This window comes from Oryzias melastigma, linkage group LG13, assembly GCF_002922805.2.
Source record: "Oryzias melastigma strain HK-1 linkage group LG13, ASM292280v2, whole genome shotgun sequence".
Classification (NCBI taxonomy): domain Eukaryota; kingdom Metazoa; phylum Chordata; class Actinopteri; order Beloniformes; family Adrianichthyidae; genus Oryzias; species Oryzias melastigma.
The window spans coordinates 26,930,268-26,946,545 of record NC_050524.1 but is presented as its reverse complement, the minus strand read 5'-3'; the positions used below and the strand labels follow the sequence as shown (position 1 = coordinate 26,946,545).

The window sequence follows — 16,278 nt, the reverse complement described above, 5'->3', positions numbered from 1 at the left end:
TACAGGACAGGTTATTTACTTTTTGAGTGATTGTTATGAAATTGACACTTAAATCCAAAGAATGTGTAAATAGAGGCATACATTATTCATAATAATACATTTTATTTCAGATTATTTCAGTCAGCAAAATACAGTTTTTCAACAGTTGCGAAAAAGGTTTAGGGGATAAAAAAACAAAATGTTGTCGTGTATGTAATTTATTAACATATTTTTTTATTTTGATTATGCTAAACACTTGTTTGTACTATATAAAAAAATTTAGATCACTTATTTATTAAAAAAAAATAATCAAATCAAACTTTATTTGTTTAGCGCTTTTCATTCTTTCCAAACCGCAATGCGCTTTACATAAAAACAAAATCTAATTTCAAGCTATTTCCCTCAAAGTCTTGGTATAAAAGTTTTGATGGTGGTTATTTACAGTATGTCACATTCAAATGTGAAGATGTGAAGTGTAAATTTGAACTGGTCTCACTATCCAACACCAATAATTCTGATTATTGAAAGGCTTAGCAGCTGTTTTATTCCCTTTCTTTCCTCTTAAGCCTTTTTTTCTGCCTATGTAATCATTTTCAACACATTGCGACACTTAATTTATGTTCTGTTTCCTTTTCTTCTTCTAATTTTCACTCCCACTTCTTCTTACTTCCTCTCTTCATCACTCTCTCATAGAGGTAACAGTGTCCTCAGTTAGTTCTCTATGGGTTCACTTGGAAATACATTAACCCTCCATTCACTGGCCTACTTATAATGAAATAAATAAAAACTCACCTTCAGAATCAACCAAGGACACACACACCCACACACATGCACAGATACTTGCTTTTCCCACCATGAGTAATTCAGATATTGATGCTTCCCAACTGGGACGAGGAGACACTTGATAGTGAAGCTAAAAATATCGTACATGCCGACCTATTAGTCGTGTACACACTTTCACAAGAGAGCACATGTGCGCAGACAGGAGATCGCACTTGCTGGATCACCACACACATGAAGACCACCGTGTACCACACAGTTGTCAAAGACAAAATGTAAAGCACGAAGGGGTGTGCAGACAGAGGCGGTGCGATGAAAAGTGATAGTAGTGGGCAGAGGAGTAAAGTGAGATGATTATGAAATCTATATATAGGAATTAGGAGGTGACTAGTATATGTAAACAATGTGATTTAAATGACAGAGATGCAGAGAGTTAGCCATTCAAAAGTCTTTTTTATTTTTACAAAATAATAGATAAAAAAGAAGTCCAAAGTCAAATGAAATTATATATTAAAGATAGATGTGCAAATACTGGACAATGACAAAAAATAGGAAAGGAAGGGGAAAAAAATTGCTAAAAAGGAAGTGTCTGGAGCAAGTCGTAAGATTTGCACTGCTTCAACATTTTGCAACACACGTGCTAGTAAACAGTAGAAGAAGAAGAAGAAGAAGCCACTCTCTCTGCTTGACCAGTGTGGACACCACGGGCTAATCGCTCATTCAAGAACCTGCGTTTAGTGGGTTCTTAAACCACCTAGCTTTACACACACCGAAGCCTCTTTATACCCCCATGCTGCTTTGTGGCTCTGTAGTCTCACATATATTTTTTCATTTATTTAGTAAGAACCACTAAATGGGATGAAACCAGAAAACAACATGATAGGTAAAGTAAAAAAGTTGCAAGAGGGTACCGTTCACTCCCACTTTTATTGCAGTCAGTTAAAACTAGGCAGGAGCACTTTTACAGGAACTGGTGACCAAAAAAAGCAAAAGTCTTAATGCATCTTAAGTATTCTGTTTGATAGAATATAGAGAATAGAAATTATTTTATAAAAATCAATATTAGAATCAAATTGACAGGACTCCTCTATTGCTTGAAGACACAAGACAAAAAAAGTGTACTTAGTTTTCAAGCATCGTGAATCAAACCCATATGGGGGTAGCTTACACGAAGAAGTCAGAAGGACAGAAAAATTCTTTTTAAATCCAAAAAAAAACATTTTCTTTCATCCAAATAAACATCTTCTAGGGTTAGAAATGGCTATCACAAGAGACCAGGGTGGACCACAGCTTATGATTCTTTTACTAGCTAGGCTACATAAAAGCATGCATTGCTTTTTGTGTTGTTTAAATCAAGCTAGTAAATCTCTGTTTATCCAGTTTGTCACACTAAAAACCTCACAATATACATTTCCCACTTCTGTGAGCTAAAACGAGTCTTTTCCACTCTGTGATTAGGGTGGAATTGGAACAAAGGAGCATTAAAAGCACATTTTCCCTCACTAAACTAGTCACAGCTGCAATTTCTGTTGGATAAGTGTTCTATGAGCTCTTGAGCCTGAAAATAGTGTGTAGTGACAGCTGCCCAAGAGAAAGGAGCTACAAGATCTTCGAAGTCCAGCTTACTTTCCCCCACCAGATGCTATCTGGTTACAATAAGTTGCTAATCATTGCTACTCTAGTGGAAAATGCCTGTCCAAGAATTATTACACTTGTCTGAATAAATCCTGAAGTGACTAACTCTGTTTTGGCAGTCAGTGGTGATTAAGCTGTGTCTGTCTGTAAATTTTTTTTAAAAAGAACAGTTTGTCTTAAATACTAGATCTTTAAGATTTACTTCCTTACTTTTTTATTAATCCATATTATGCACAGTATAAACCAGATATATAGCATTACCTGCTAATGAAGGTGGCTGCTAAAGATGTGAGAGTATAGCTGAAAATGCTGAAACTGATAGCTAAAAATGCTCAAGCGGATAGCTTGCCAATTTTTTTGCTAAATGCAAAAATAGCTAAATAAAATTTGGAAAATTGTCTAGTTTCACCCAGCTAGCATAATGCCTAAATATTAGCTTAACTCCAAGCTAGCCTAAAAACTGGAGAAATGTCTTAATTAGCCAAAAACCGCTCTCATGTTGCTGAATTAAAAGGTAAATTCTAAATTTATTTTAAAATGAATATTTTAAAGTTTGAATGGTGTCTCTAGCTAAAGGTATGCATAGAAGTGTACAAACGGTTTGAAGAATGTGAGCAATTTCTCATTCATTTCAGGCTGCAGGGTGAGACAGTGGTTAGCGCTCTTGCCTCACAGCAAGAAGACCCGGGCTCAAACCCTGGCTGGGGGATCTGAAACAGAAACACTGACTGGGGACCTCTCTGTGTGGAGTTTGCATGTTCTCCTCGTGCATGTGTGGGTATTCTCAGGGGACTACAGCTTCATCCCACCGTCCAAAAACATGCTTCATTGGTTAATTGGCGACCCTAAATTGTCCCTAGGTGTGAAAGTGAGTGTGAATGGGTGTGTGATTGAGGCCCTGTGGCAGAGCTGTCCAGGGTGTACCCCGCCTTTGCCCATCAGTAGCCGTGTTGGCTCCGATTCCCCTATCGCCCCGAAAGGGACAAAGCGGCCAAGAAGATGAAGGAATCTTATTCAGTTCCTATGGGGCATGTTTTTCTCAATATTTCAAAAACTATATAGTTCATGAATACCAAAAGTACAAGCAGTAATTTACGGAATGAGCTAAACATTTTGATATCAAGATTCCTGAAATTGCTAAAAGTGTGATTAAGTTTTTACGTGTTAAAAACATATGGAAAGGAGCAGGAGAATCACTATCGTGTGAATGCTTTGCAGCATTCACACAAATACTAAAATCAAGGTCAACCATAATCTTGATCATATCATTTGAGACTGTGACTGTAAAGCACTTTGGATCTTCTTAGAAGGTAGTAAAGCACTATGTAAGTACTGTAAATCTCCAACAGTGACCATTAGACGTCGGTCTCCAATAAACGCCAGATCTAACAAGTTTCTCATTATTTTAGACTCAGATCAGCAGGATCTCGTTCTCCAGTCCCGGGGTCTGGAGAACGATGTCGTGGTATGTCTGTGTCCAGTGATGGCAACTAAGTGACAAAAGAGTCTTAGTTTCGGGTCAGATGGACATTGCCAGGACCTGAATTCTAAGTCACAACCACCCTTACAGCGAGATAGATGATGTCTTTGGGTGAAAAATGGTCAAACATGAAGGCAGGTAGCCCACACAAAATAGTAAGGTTGTAAACCACTCGATGAACCTGTGGAGTGAAAATGTTCATGCACATTTTTTGTGTGGGCAAGCTGCAGGCTACAGGTCGTAGTGCACACCCAAGGGTCAAGTAAAGCTGAAGTTGGTAGTTTTTTCTTTATTCAAATCATCCAAATCATGTGGATTACACAAGGAGTCTGTTAGTGCTGTTCCAATGATAAATGTGTGTTAAATGTGTACATCATAAGCGTGTGTAACTTACATTATCCTTTCAAAAACTCAACAGTACACATGCAACATGTACGACAATGGTATGCTCCATTTTTATTACATACCTTAAGTTGGCCACACGAGCCTCAAGGGAACTGCGAGACACACCTGCGTTCCCTTTAAGATGTAGCTACAACCGTCCACAGACCCAGAAAACCCCTAAACTTACAGCAGCCATATGAGGATGTGACTATGGCTTAACTGTGTGTTGTGACTAGTCCACTACTTATGTCTTTAAAAAGAACTGTTGGGCATGCTGCATCTTCTACTAAGGATTTCATTATAAAATCCTGAAACCAAATCAGTTTTAGAAGTGCAGACTGCACAGCTTTTTGAAACATCCGAAAAGTTCTGCAACCGCCAAGATAAATAAAAGAGGTTCAGAGCAGTCAGCACTTTACAGTAAATGGTTGGTATCAGTGTTTGTTAATGTCTCTCAGTGGTTATTGTCTCAGTGGTCACTCTACCACTCAACCACAAGTGATAAGTGAAGCTGCAAATACAAAAAAAATCCACTACACATTTAGTTTCTGTCAGGAAAATGAATAGTTTTAATGATTTTATTGAATGTTTACACGAATGTTGATTAGACAACGAAAAAATCCATTGTTAGTTTGTCTGTACATATGAATGGTTCTATATAGAGAGTAGATAAAGAACATGCTTAAACACTCTCAGATATTTGGTACATTTATCTCATAGGCAGAATTCTTAGTTTCTCCTGTTAAGTGTCAAAGACTCGCTATCGTTTACTACTTGATATACTTTGACCTGACTCAGCATGTGACTCAGCAAGGTTCCCTCTCTGCATACAAGTGCCTCTAAGGAGACTAACCTTTATGATATCCGATATGGTTTGCGTAGTCACTCCTTTGCGATCACTTTTTCTGCTCTCACAAGAGTTCAGGAAGATGACAAAGCTGCACTGAGAACATTTAGTTAAAACTTTACTCAGCATCTGTGTGTCAAAGAGCCAAAAACACTCCTGAACCATAGTTTCCTTCAAGTTCAGGCTTTGTTCAAATATTTTTTTTTTTTTAAAAGGTCCATCCACAAAACATTAACTTCTGGCTTGTAAAGCCATTCAACAGTGTTCAGTAATAACTTTACAATTAAGTTCATTGGTAGCATTGTAGGTGTGGGAGAGGCAGAGAGGTGTGTTTTGTTTGATGGAAAGGGTTCTAACCGGTCTTTAGACGTAGCCCTGACATCTTTCACAGATCTTAGTGGGAGGTCACAGGAAAGTGTGTCAGTCACACCAGGTTTAGGTTTCAATCATCCACAGATGTCTTGATTTGTGTTAATGATCCCCAGTATACAGAAGTGTCAGGTTTTCAGTTGTTGCAATTTAGGTACTTCAGGTTCCTGACAGTGGGAAAAAAATACATGTTATGTATGTTTGTGTTGCACAGAGCTTTGCCCTCTATCGTGCATTTTGAGTGTTGATAAAATATCCAATAATGTGTACTAGGAGCATAGACTGTAACCACTAATCTCCTTTCGTAAAATAAATGTAAAACAACTTCAAAACCACTGCTTAGTGAAAATGACATCAAATGAACAACATATTCCAAGTCTGCTGCAGAGCGTGTGACAGGCATCACATTGAAAATTTCATGAACACCCTATTGTCTATCATAAAATAATTATATATCCCTTTCGCTATTCTAGGTATTTTTACATTCAAAGTAGGGTCAGTCATCTGGAACCCACAGGACAGCGCACCAAACTTCTTCTTTTTTTTTCCTAAAATCTTGTCCACCTTTGTCATAGGACAGATTACACAACAATGTAAGGGTGGGTTCATCTGGACCTGCATAAGGTAGCACGAGGGATAAGGATAAAATAACCCTATTTGTTCACTCTTTCAAGCTAAATTTCCAGAGGTTTTAAATAAACATGTGTAGTGGTTTATATCGAGGTCCCTAAACTACGGCCCGCGGGCCAGATCAGGCCCACCTTAAACTAATTTTTCATCTACATGCTAGCTGTTTTGCCTAGTTTAGGATTTTTTCAGCGTTTTAGGCTAATTTGGAGCTTAGCTAATATTTTAACTTTATGCTAGCTTTTTTGGCTAAATTGCACATTTTATCAGTTTTTTAGACTAATTTGGCATTTATTTCATATTTCAGCTACATGCTAGCTGTTTTGGCTTGTTTAGGCTTTTTTTTTTCAATTGTTTGGGCTAATTTGGAGTTTAGCTAATATTTTAGCCTTATGCTAGCTGTTTTGGCTAAATTAGACATTTAACCAGTTTTTTAGGGAAATATTACAGACAAGCAGACTATGTGCTTGAATAATGTTTTGTAAAAATGGGGCTCATAAAAAATATTTTCTTTAGCATATAAGCAGTTGAGCTACATCTTTTAGGGACGTTGTTATTGGTAACACATTTTTTTTTTACCAAGGGCCCTTTCATTAAACACCCAGTACATCTTAAAACGTATCACAGCAGTCTTGAATATTGTGGTGCAAAACAGTATTTGTTAGTCATCACTGGTACAAGTTATCCCTCTTAAATAAAAATTAGGAGAGGTCTGTAATGTTCACCATACATACACTTCAGTAGTACACTCAAGAGTACAGAAAGTATAACTTTTAGTGGTCTAAACCCATGATCGATTCATACCAAAGACTTAAAAAATCACTTTTGACTATAAAAACTATAAAAATATAAAAAAAAACCATTCAGCTTCAACAGATTGGATTGAGGAGTTAAACCACCAAATGTTTCTTGAGCATGACTGTGTCTGCAGTTCACCAAACCCCCAGGGGATGGGTGAAATGGAGAGAAAAAAAAATCACACACCCAGGTGTATGTCAAATAATGGGACTTTATCTTAAAGAATATAGTAGCCTACATATAACTGACATTAATAGACTGATTGGCTTATAAATTAAATTTTGTAAGCCATGGCTAATTGTTCTCACTCTGTTACACGTCTCTTCCCTGTGAACAATTCTTAAGACACAAACTTTAAGAAGGATTCTTCATATTTTTTCATTACAAATCTTTAAATAAAAAAACCCCCCTCAGTTTTCACTCCTTTGTTTATCCATGACAATGTTTATTGAAAGTACAAAGTGTAGGGTCATCTTTGAGTTTATCTGTACAACTATTCCAAAGCACTGGATTTATGTATTTCTGTTGGAGTCTTTTCTTCTTACGAGATGATTGCCTACTTTTCTTTTTCTGACCTCTTTCATTCTCCCTCCATCAGGTGTGTGGAGCGTTGGCGGACTCGAGGTGACGACAGGCAAAGTGTCTTTAATTGAAGCAGTCAATGGCTCCACAGTTCTGCTGCCCTGCAATTATCACTCTTGCATTGGCATCAAAAACCTTAACTTCAGGTGGACGTTTCGTAACAACGGAAGTGAACAGCCGGTATGATCAAACACGCATCCACACATCAGCAGCCTACATTTATATTGACAGTTATTCCCTCTATTGACCAATCCTTGCAATTATAGGTTGACTTATGTAAATGTACAGATACCTGAGAATCCATTGGATAATTCTTCCTTTGTGTCTACATGGCTATTTGTCTGCAGTTGTGTGAAGGAACTGTTCCAGCAGAGAAAATGGAGCCAACCTATTCAGTTTCACACGACCGTGTGACGTTTGTTGGCTCCTCAATAACAAGCAACATCTCCATTTTGTTGTGGAACATCACCTTTGAGGATGAGGGACAGTACATCTGCTTTGCCAAGAACCCAAAGGAGAAGAATCGCAACCACAGCGCTATCTTGACCCTCAGAGTCGTTGACCAAAGTATGCAATTGATTACTGATCCCAACTTTACATTTTTACAAGACAGCTAATTAATCATTACAGATTGTGCTTTTCCCGTACATCGCTATCGTGTTTTCCTAAATCCCAGCATCTCTCCATTTGTCTTGTCTTTCAGTGAGAGAGGTGGACAATACTTTGACCGTCATTATCGTCTCGGTGCTGGGTGGAGTCATTGGCTTAGTTGTCATCATCATGGTTATAAAAGCCTTGGTTGTTCACTTCCTGTTGAAAGATGATGAGAAAAAGTGAGTATATCAGTATCAGTATTCTTGAATACTTTAAAACAAAGGCATCAAAAGAAGACAGTATTCAATGTGACATGTATTAAGGCGGACAACCTACACTATTAGGCCATTATGAAGATTAGTTTTTAGGTATTTTTTGTTAAAGATGGACAATTTTTTTTATTTTAAAGAGACGTTCCATGTAGTATTTATTATGGTTATGAACTTTTTAACCAAAATCTCACAACCTAAATGTCTTAAAAAGCCATATTTCATGTTGATCTGAAGCCTCTGTTTACAATATCTCCTCTGAGGGGGCGTGGCTTTTGAAGGTGAGCTGAGTAGCCCCCCTCCCCGTCTGATTATGATAGCTCTGTGTCAGTAATGTCCAGCCGTATGGTTTTGATCCGAATGTCAGCTGGGACGAGGAAGTGAAGATCTTCACGGACAGAACTTCCTCCAAAATCCTGATTATTTCTCCTTTCAGTTCACCAAAGACTCTTTTAGCTAATTCTCCAATTAGTGCATATGCAGCAGAGCTGATGTCACGTAAAGAAGATCATTAATTCAACCAGGGTCGTCAGTGACAGTTTGATTGACAGCGATTTAAAAGGAGGAATACTCGGAAATGCAAAAACAAAATGATTTCTTATGACATGTGTTCTCTTTCATAAGAAAAATGCCACACATAGATGTTAAAAACTCAAAAAATAGGATTTTCTTCAAAGAGGGACTTTAATGTGCTATGAACTTATGTGTGACCCTGTCATTGGTTTTGCATTATTATTTAATTTTACATCATGAAATCTAACTCCTCTGATAATGCTTTTCTCTGCAGTAAAGAGTGCCTGGTGACCTCCTCAGGGAATGACAACACAGAAAATGGACTTTCAGGAGCCAAAGCTGACAAGAAGGGGACACCAAAGGCATAAGAAAATGCAAACTATGTCTCCTGTATGTATGTTTGTACACATAAAGATAACATATATGTAAATATATGTTAGACAAACGTACATGCTCAGAGAATACGTTCTTATCAAAGGACCGTTTTATTTTACTAGTGGCTAACTGATGCAACTTTTACATCTCAGTTTGAAATCATGCTTGAAATTTGGGAAATGTGAAATGCTCAAGGATCTGGATCTATCCTTCACCGAGAAGAAATCCCATTTGTTTACAGCTGGAAGCCGTTTTTGATATCTGTCCCACATCTTAGTGAAAACTTTATTTATTTTTCCAAACATATGTCTAACATCTGATTTGGTGCACAAAATCTTATTTATAAAACTTTTTTTTATTTATTTTTTTTTAATTTATGACATTCTTTGGTAATCTAATCTTTAGTGACTTTCACTTAGATTTGCAGATTGGATAACTTTTCATACATATGAAGATATTAAGTAATCTGAAATTCCAAGCTGAACTACAATTTCCAGCTTTAGTTGACAATTAAAATATAGTTTGTTCATTACATTTATTTATCAATTCTTTGCCAAACTTTAGCCAAAAGAAATCTACTGGGGCAAATCATGGCTGAAACTATTTTACTTGAGTTTTCTAACAGCTATGTAGACATAAAATATCAAGAAGTTCAGCAAATATAAAACACAATAAAGATATATAGAATATTAACTGTTTGTTAGATAGAAAATTATCATTTTTATCCATTTTTTTCTTGATTTATTTTGTGAGAGCTCAGTCACCTTTAATTGAGTTAATTTCCCCCCTCTGTAACCTTACTGTGGTTTAGCTAATTGCTAATTAGCTTACTACCGCAAAAAACAGAGTTATTTTGATGATAAATGTTGTACAGCTCCTGTTTTTGAGAACATTTAGTCATTAAGTTTGAACAGTGGAAAGACTGGCATGTCAAGGTTTACAACTGGGCTTTTCTTGTGTGACAGATGGATCCAGTTCTGCACTGGTTTTAATATTTTTGCTTTAGATGAACACCGGTGCCTGCTCCGCTTCAGCTCCCCCTGTTGGTGGGAGGATAAAAACAAAAAAAGAGAAAACCTTAACCTTCATCAAAGACAATCCCCAGTATACCCCACTCCATACAAAGAGGAATGAATATAATGCTGCTTCTGATTAATAACCAATTCATTCTTAGCATGTGTGCTTTCATGGGAGCATATGTTACCATACCACGGCGTGTCTTGATGGTTCTCGTTTAATCTTTTCGCCTGCCTAAACTGTAGAAATCTTGCAACAACTTTTTTTTAAAACTGCTTTTACCATCAAGGATAATTTCAAAATGTTCTCTTGGAGGTTCTGTTTAGTGTCTAAATTTGAAAGATTCCTACTTTTATTACATTTACAAACTGACATGAATTAATACAGAATTTCTGCCAATTTATTTAATTTTTCAATCTGTTAAAGAATGTAGTTGTTTGTTCCTCAATGAAAACTCTAGACAAGTGCAGATAACCACTGAAGAATGTAAAACAGTCAGGAATTACATGTATTTTTTTCCCATTAACCAATAGGTTAGCCTGCTGAATGTGTTTGTTTTCTACAAAAACGAGACACGTCTTTCATGTTTGAAGTCCTGGACAAAACTTTCATGAGTTAATGTTACTCCACTGGGAATATTAGATGTTTCAGAGTCACCTGTAAGCATTTAACGTATATCTAACATCCAACAGTCCTCAGTGAACATTAGGTTCATGTGGCTTTACAAACTTGAAAATATTTGACAGGACAATTCAAGGTCTCAGCTGTAAAGACACAAGTTACCAGACAAACTGAGCTTTCAATAAAAACAGTAAAGCACTTTATCTAGTCTAAAGCTGCTACATGACAATAGGGGGTGTCTAAAATTAGTGCAAAAAGCAGAAAATGTTTACAAATGATCCCCTGCATAAAGATGCAAATAAATAAAAAAAAAATCAATGCATATAGATCCCCCATGGTAAGAGTTTTAGAGAATAGACAAAAAGAAACACACATGCACACACAAAAAAAGCAATAGATTTTTCAAGAGTCACTTTAGAGGAAGTTGCAATAAACGAACCAATAAAGCACTTCATCAAAATCTAAAATGGATTCAGAAATAAAGGGAGTTCCAAATAGATTTTAAATATAATATTATTTGACTCATTTCTTATATATATTTTGTTTTTACCAGCATATCTCTTTGAAACAAGATTACAGTGCCCGTCCTGCTTTCAGAAGGAGCAATAATGCAGACGTCAGACTGTGCACTGATCTGTCTCAGTCTGCACTGACCAACTCTCACTGGAGGAAGTTGCTCGTACAGAAACACAAATGCATAGCAGACCACCGTATTGACAGCTGGATAATGTATCCATATGATGCACACGCAATGGATTCTTCCATTAAGACATTCATCTTCTAAGAGCACTTAGACCTTTTTCGGGTCATGGGGTTGATGGAAAACTATCTAACTACTGCTGGACAAAAGGGGGGGTTCACCCTGGATAGTGTGCCAGTCCAACGCATTCATATTATATTAAAACTGGATGGAATACAGGAGATTTTCTCAAAAGTGTTAGCTCCAACCTTTTTGAGTGATTGGTTTTAATTAAATTACCTCTAGGTTTGATTTATTTAATGACTCAACAATGCTGATACATTATTTACATGTTCTAAACTTACTGACTTTGCAATCTTTGATTGCTAAAACGATCAAACACAAATAAACAAAACACTTTCCTGCCCTCCCTTTGACTAATATGAAAATGCTTTAAATATTTTATCTGTATCATGGCAATCACGGAGGTTTAGGAATGTGTTGGGAGTTAAATTTAAAATAGTTTTCACCAGAGATGCAATTCACCCTCCCCACAATCCAGTTCAAATCTTGATTTTTTGAGTCACAATTTTTTTTTTATTTAATGTATAATTTGTGTATTGCAAAGCAATTACAGAAACCTAAAAAATGAAGAAATCTCCTTTTTTTAATATGCAAATAACAATGAAAAAGAAAAGATCATAACAACTTTGGGTTAATGTAACAAAACAGTATCAAACACATGAAATATAGCACAAAACAGGTGTTTGACAATTTAAAGTAAATATGTGCAAATGTATCCAGTAGGGACACAATGACTCACTTTCCCCACGATTCACTTCAATAGTGAAACATACAGTTTTAACCAGAGAATGATGGCATCCCTGGTTTTCACACAATCAGGTAAAAGTATTTCAACCTTAGAAACACAAAACAACACACTGTAAAAATCAGGCCACAAAATAAACAAAAAAATGTTGCTGTGTCAAGTGTTTACAATTCATTTAAATAGAATTAATTTTAGTTCTTATGTTCTAATGATCAATAAATCTAACATTTACTAATATAATTAAATTATATGCTGCAAAAAGTGAAAGTCTGAGATTCACCCCATATATTAGGGTTTCTGAAATACATTAGTTTTAAAGATCAGTCTGTCTAAAACTGGACGTTCCTCACCTTTTAGCCAGGACATTAGCATGCCAAATACGGTTGATTGTTTAATGCAAAGATTTGATGAACAATTTTCCCCAATTTAAACTCATTTTTATGCCAGCATTTCATTGAATTAGGAAATGTGTACTTCATTAATTCTTGATTTTTCCAGAAAAAACGAAACAAAACATTATTATTCAAATTTGCTGACTCTGGTTTGAAGAAATAGGCTGATTAGAGTAAATTTTCAATTTTAGTTATAAGTAAGCAATCAAAGCTGACTGAGTGTGTTAAAAGCACTAAGAGCAGTGTTTGCTGTTAGCTTTTATAACAATATTTGTATAATCGGGTCTTTGTTTTATGTTCATTCTTCTTTCCTGGTCTAAGATAAATAAAGTTCTTAACTTGGACGGGTCAGCCAGCTGCTTGCAGCCATTGCTGCAGTACAGAGCAGTGTAATGGTGAGAGGAGTCCTCCTCTGCAGTGATGAAATGCAGCACACTGAGAACAGGATGAGGGCCACCTAGTGGTAGTTTCATCCCCGACATGCTAAGAGATTTCCTTTATGTCACGCCACAAACACTGGCACCTACATACTGTGTTTAGATCACAACAGTGAGAGTTTCAGAATAAATGACAGTGCTTTTGATAACATTTTAAAAAAAACATTTTTATGTCTATTTTCACCTAAAATATTTATCATTTCAAATATAGGATGCATTTTTATTATTTTATTTTTTTTACAATTAGAATCCATAGTTTAAGTCCAAATATTGATAAGTGGTTTATTGATAAAACGTTTGCATAATGTTTACAGAAAATCCAGGAAGAAAATATATTTAATGGTTTTTAATGAAAATGTTAGAAATGTGTTGACAGTTTCAGTATTTCTGTAGCATTGCTCACTCTGATGATTAAGTATCAAATGTTCTGACTATTGACTGTATATGAGAACTGGACTCAGTGACCCCTCCCCCTGGAATTCTAAACAGGAAGTAGGTCCTGGCTCCAAAATCTTGTAAACTTCTATTGAGAATGAGAAGTAGAAAAAGAGTCAGTCTATTTGTAAGAATAGCTATTGTTTTTTTCAGACATTTGATTGACAGATTTTGTGTTGCCCCTTTTTCAAGTGGTAGGGGTGTGGTCTTCTAACAAGCTCACTTGTGATTGGCAAGAGTGGTTGCCATTAAAATGTTGACTCACACGACTCAGACCAATCCCTGCTTACTGACAATGTCTAACGCCAACATGGTGGTGTCCATATCCCAATCCAGTTCTCGTATACAGTCAGTGGTCCTGACCAAACACTAACTCTTCAGAGTTTGTGCTGTTCCTACTGCCAGTGCAGCTGAAACTCATACTGCCACTCTAAGAGTCTCATGTCTGCTGTCGTCGCATCGATTACAAGACACTAAAACATGTTCAGTTAGCGTGAACCACTTCAGTAATTCCAGTTGGGTAGAACATTTTACCTGATCTTTACCTGTACCACACCTGCACTTCCAGCAGGTCAAAAACTCATACTGCCAAGCCAAGAGTATGATGTCTGCTCTCCACCGTGTACATTCCACAACAGAACTGCAACAATTTGTCCCTTATTTGATTGGCCAATCACAAAAAAAAAACAAAAAAACTGCCAGCTGTTTTGATAAGTATTTAATTAGGCTTAAACATTTAAGATACGCTTAAAAAATAGTTCAGTCTAAGAATTTGATGGGTTTTCTCCAACACGTTTCTTTAAAAGAATTCACAAGAATCACAGTGGACATTTTTAACACGTTTTTTATTGCTAAAAAACTATAATAGTAACGCTTGACTAATCTAGATCTGAAAAAAGTAGAGTTGCAGCTCAATTTAAAAGACTCATTAGTTCTTCGAAAAAAAAGATGTACAGGTAGATATATGCTCTTATCTTGGCACAAACTCTTCTATTTACTGACAACGAAGTGTGTTGCATAATGTGGTTTATTATGTATTTATAAAGTAACAGAAGTCACATATCTATGACACTGCCTTCAGCTTCTAATCATGAAAGACCAATGTACGTTAGGTAAAAACTTAAGCACAGGTTCACACTAATCTCTACATTTTTCACTCCATGCGGCTGTCTCAGCAAGATTTTTAACAACTGCACATAAAGGCAGCGTATTCTTATAGCTATAGACTTTACTAACAGAAACGCCACGCATTAACTTAGAGGACTCAAGAGTAGACTGAAACTTTGCAGTAGTTTCTTATATGTATTGCTTTAACCAGTGTAGTCAGAATTCCACATATAATGCCGACCTGCAACCTTTGTTTCCCTGGATGGGCCTTTTACTGTAAATGTTAGGCTGTCTGTGACCATGTTGCTCATGCTCCTGTCATGACTATGCACCTCGAACGTTTAACCCATTATAATTGCATTATAACAATAAAGATGCAAATTAAATTTGCAGCTGTCTCTGTGTGTCTTTATTCATATCAAGTACAAAAGTGTGTTTGTGTGTTCCAACATAAATGTTTTTGGATGTTATTTTGATTAAAGAACCTTTTTTATTTTTTTTTGTAACCCTTGTGCTATCTTGGGAATGTTTACATTAAAAGTGGGGTCATCTGGACCTCACAAGATAGCGCTGAACAATTTGTTATATTTGTTCCTCTGAGTTGTGGTCCAGACCACTGGAGTGGAGCAACCCCGCCCCCTTTCCCCTCCCTATTGCTGAGAGCTCTCCGTTTATGCCCTCTCCTGCTGCTGGAGCGATTCAGCCGTACAGTTCTGAGCCAGATATCAGCTCAGAAAACAAAGATGTACATGGATCTAGTCGTCTGCAAGTGGATGTATCAAAATGGAGCAGACCAGGGAGTTTGTGGCCCAAAATTAAGTACTTTTTCATACTGCATTTTTTCTGATTTCTATAAAAAATAGAATGAAAAGCAATTTTAAGCTTAATTTTCTTCATATACTTCCTCTATCATCATAAAAAGGCAACATTAACCATATAAAAACACAATTAAAAAAGAAATGGAATAAGCAACCAAAGCACCAAAAATGGAGAAACAGCACACATTCACAAAAGTGTACTTATTTTGTCTAGAATCCTCTCCAGCACTTAATATAAGCAATGCAGCATCTTGAAATGGAAAGCAGTTTATCAAAATGTAAATCATGTGCAGTAAATAGAGTAAAAATCAGCTTTAGAAATGCATGACTCAGCACAGCGGAGCCAGCTCATTGGATAAAGGCTCTGCTGTCTCCATCATTAAAGAAGAACATAATTTTTTTCCTTCACATTCTGTGCTGAGAAGGCATGTGGATTAGGGGGAAAAAGGGGAAGGATGCTGAAGATAGATGTGATGTCAAAGTGGAATTCATAATTTACTGTTACTTCAAACAGGATGGTATAGAGCTGCTGAAGGACACAAACAGGTGTATTAATCTCATGCTGGATGTCTTTTATCTATGAAAACTGGAACAGACTGTCAGCTGCATGCATGTTTAGGTGTTTACTTCTGGTTATCAGCTTGTAACCTGCAGCTTTTTTCAAAGTTAATAGAAAAGGCTGCAGGGGTTGAAGAAGCTCATAAATGCTGT

General features: G+C 36.5%; 1 protein-coding gene across 1 annotated transcript in view; it reads left to right on the top strand.

Annotated features, from left to right (window-relative positions):
* Window positions 1–15,141, top strand: part of LOC112149821 (sodium channel subunit beta-4) — a 17,527-nt gene extending 2,386 nt beyond the window's left edge. The window contains exons 2-5 of the mRNA XM_036214984.1: window positions 7,498–7,661; window positions 7,829–8,048; window positions 8,185–8,314; window positions 9,132–15,141. Coding sequence (XP_036070877.1) covers window positions 7,498–7,661; window positions 7,829–8,048; window positions 8,185–8,314; window positions 9,132–9,225 — 608 coding nt within the window. The 3' untranslated portion in view covers window positions 9,226–15,141. The remainder of the gene's footprint in view (window positions 1–7,497; window positions 7,662–7,828; window positions 8,049–8,184; window positions 8,315–9,131) is intronic.
* The last annotated feature ends 1,137 nt before the right edge of the window (window positions 15,142–16,278 follow it).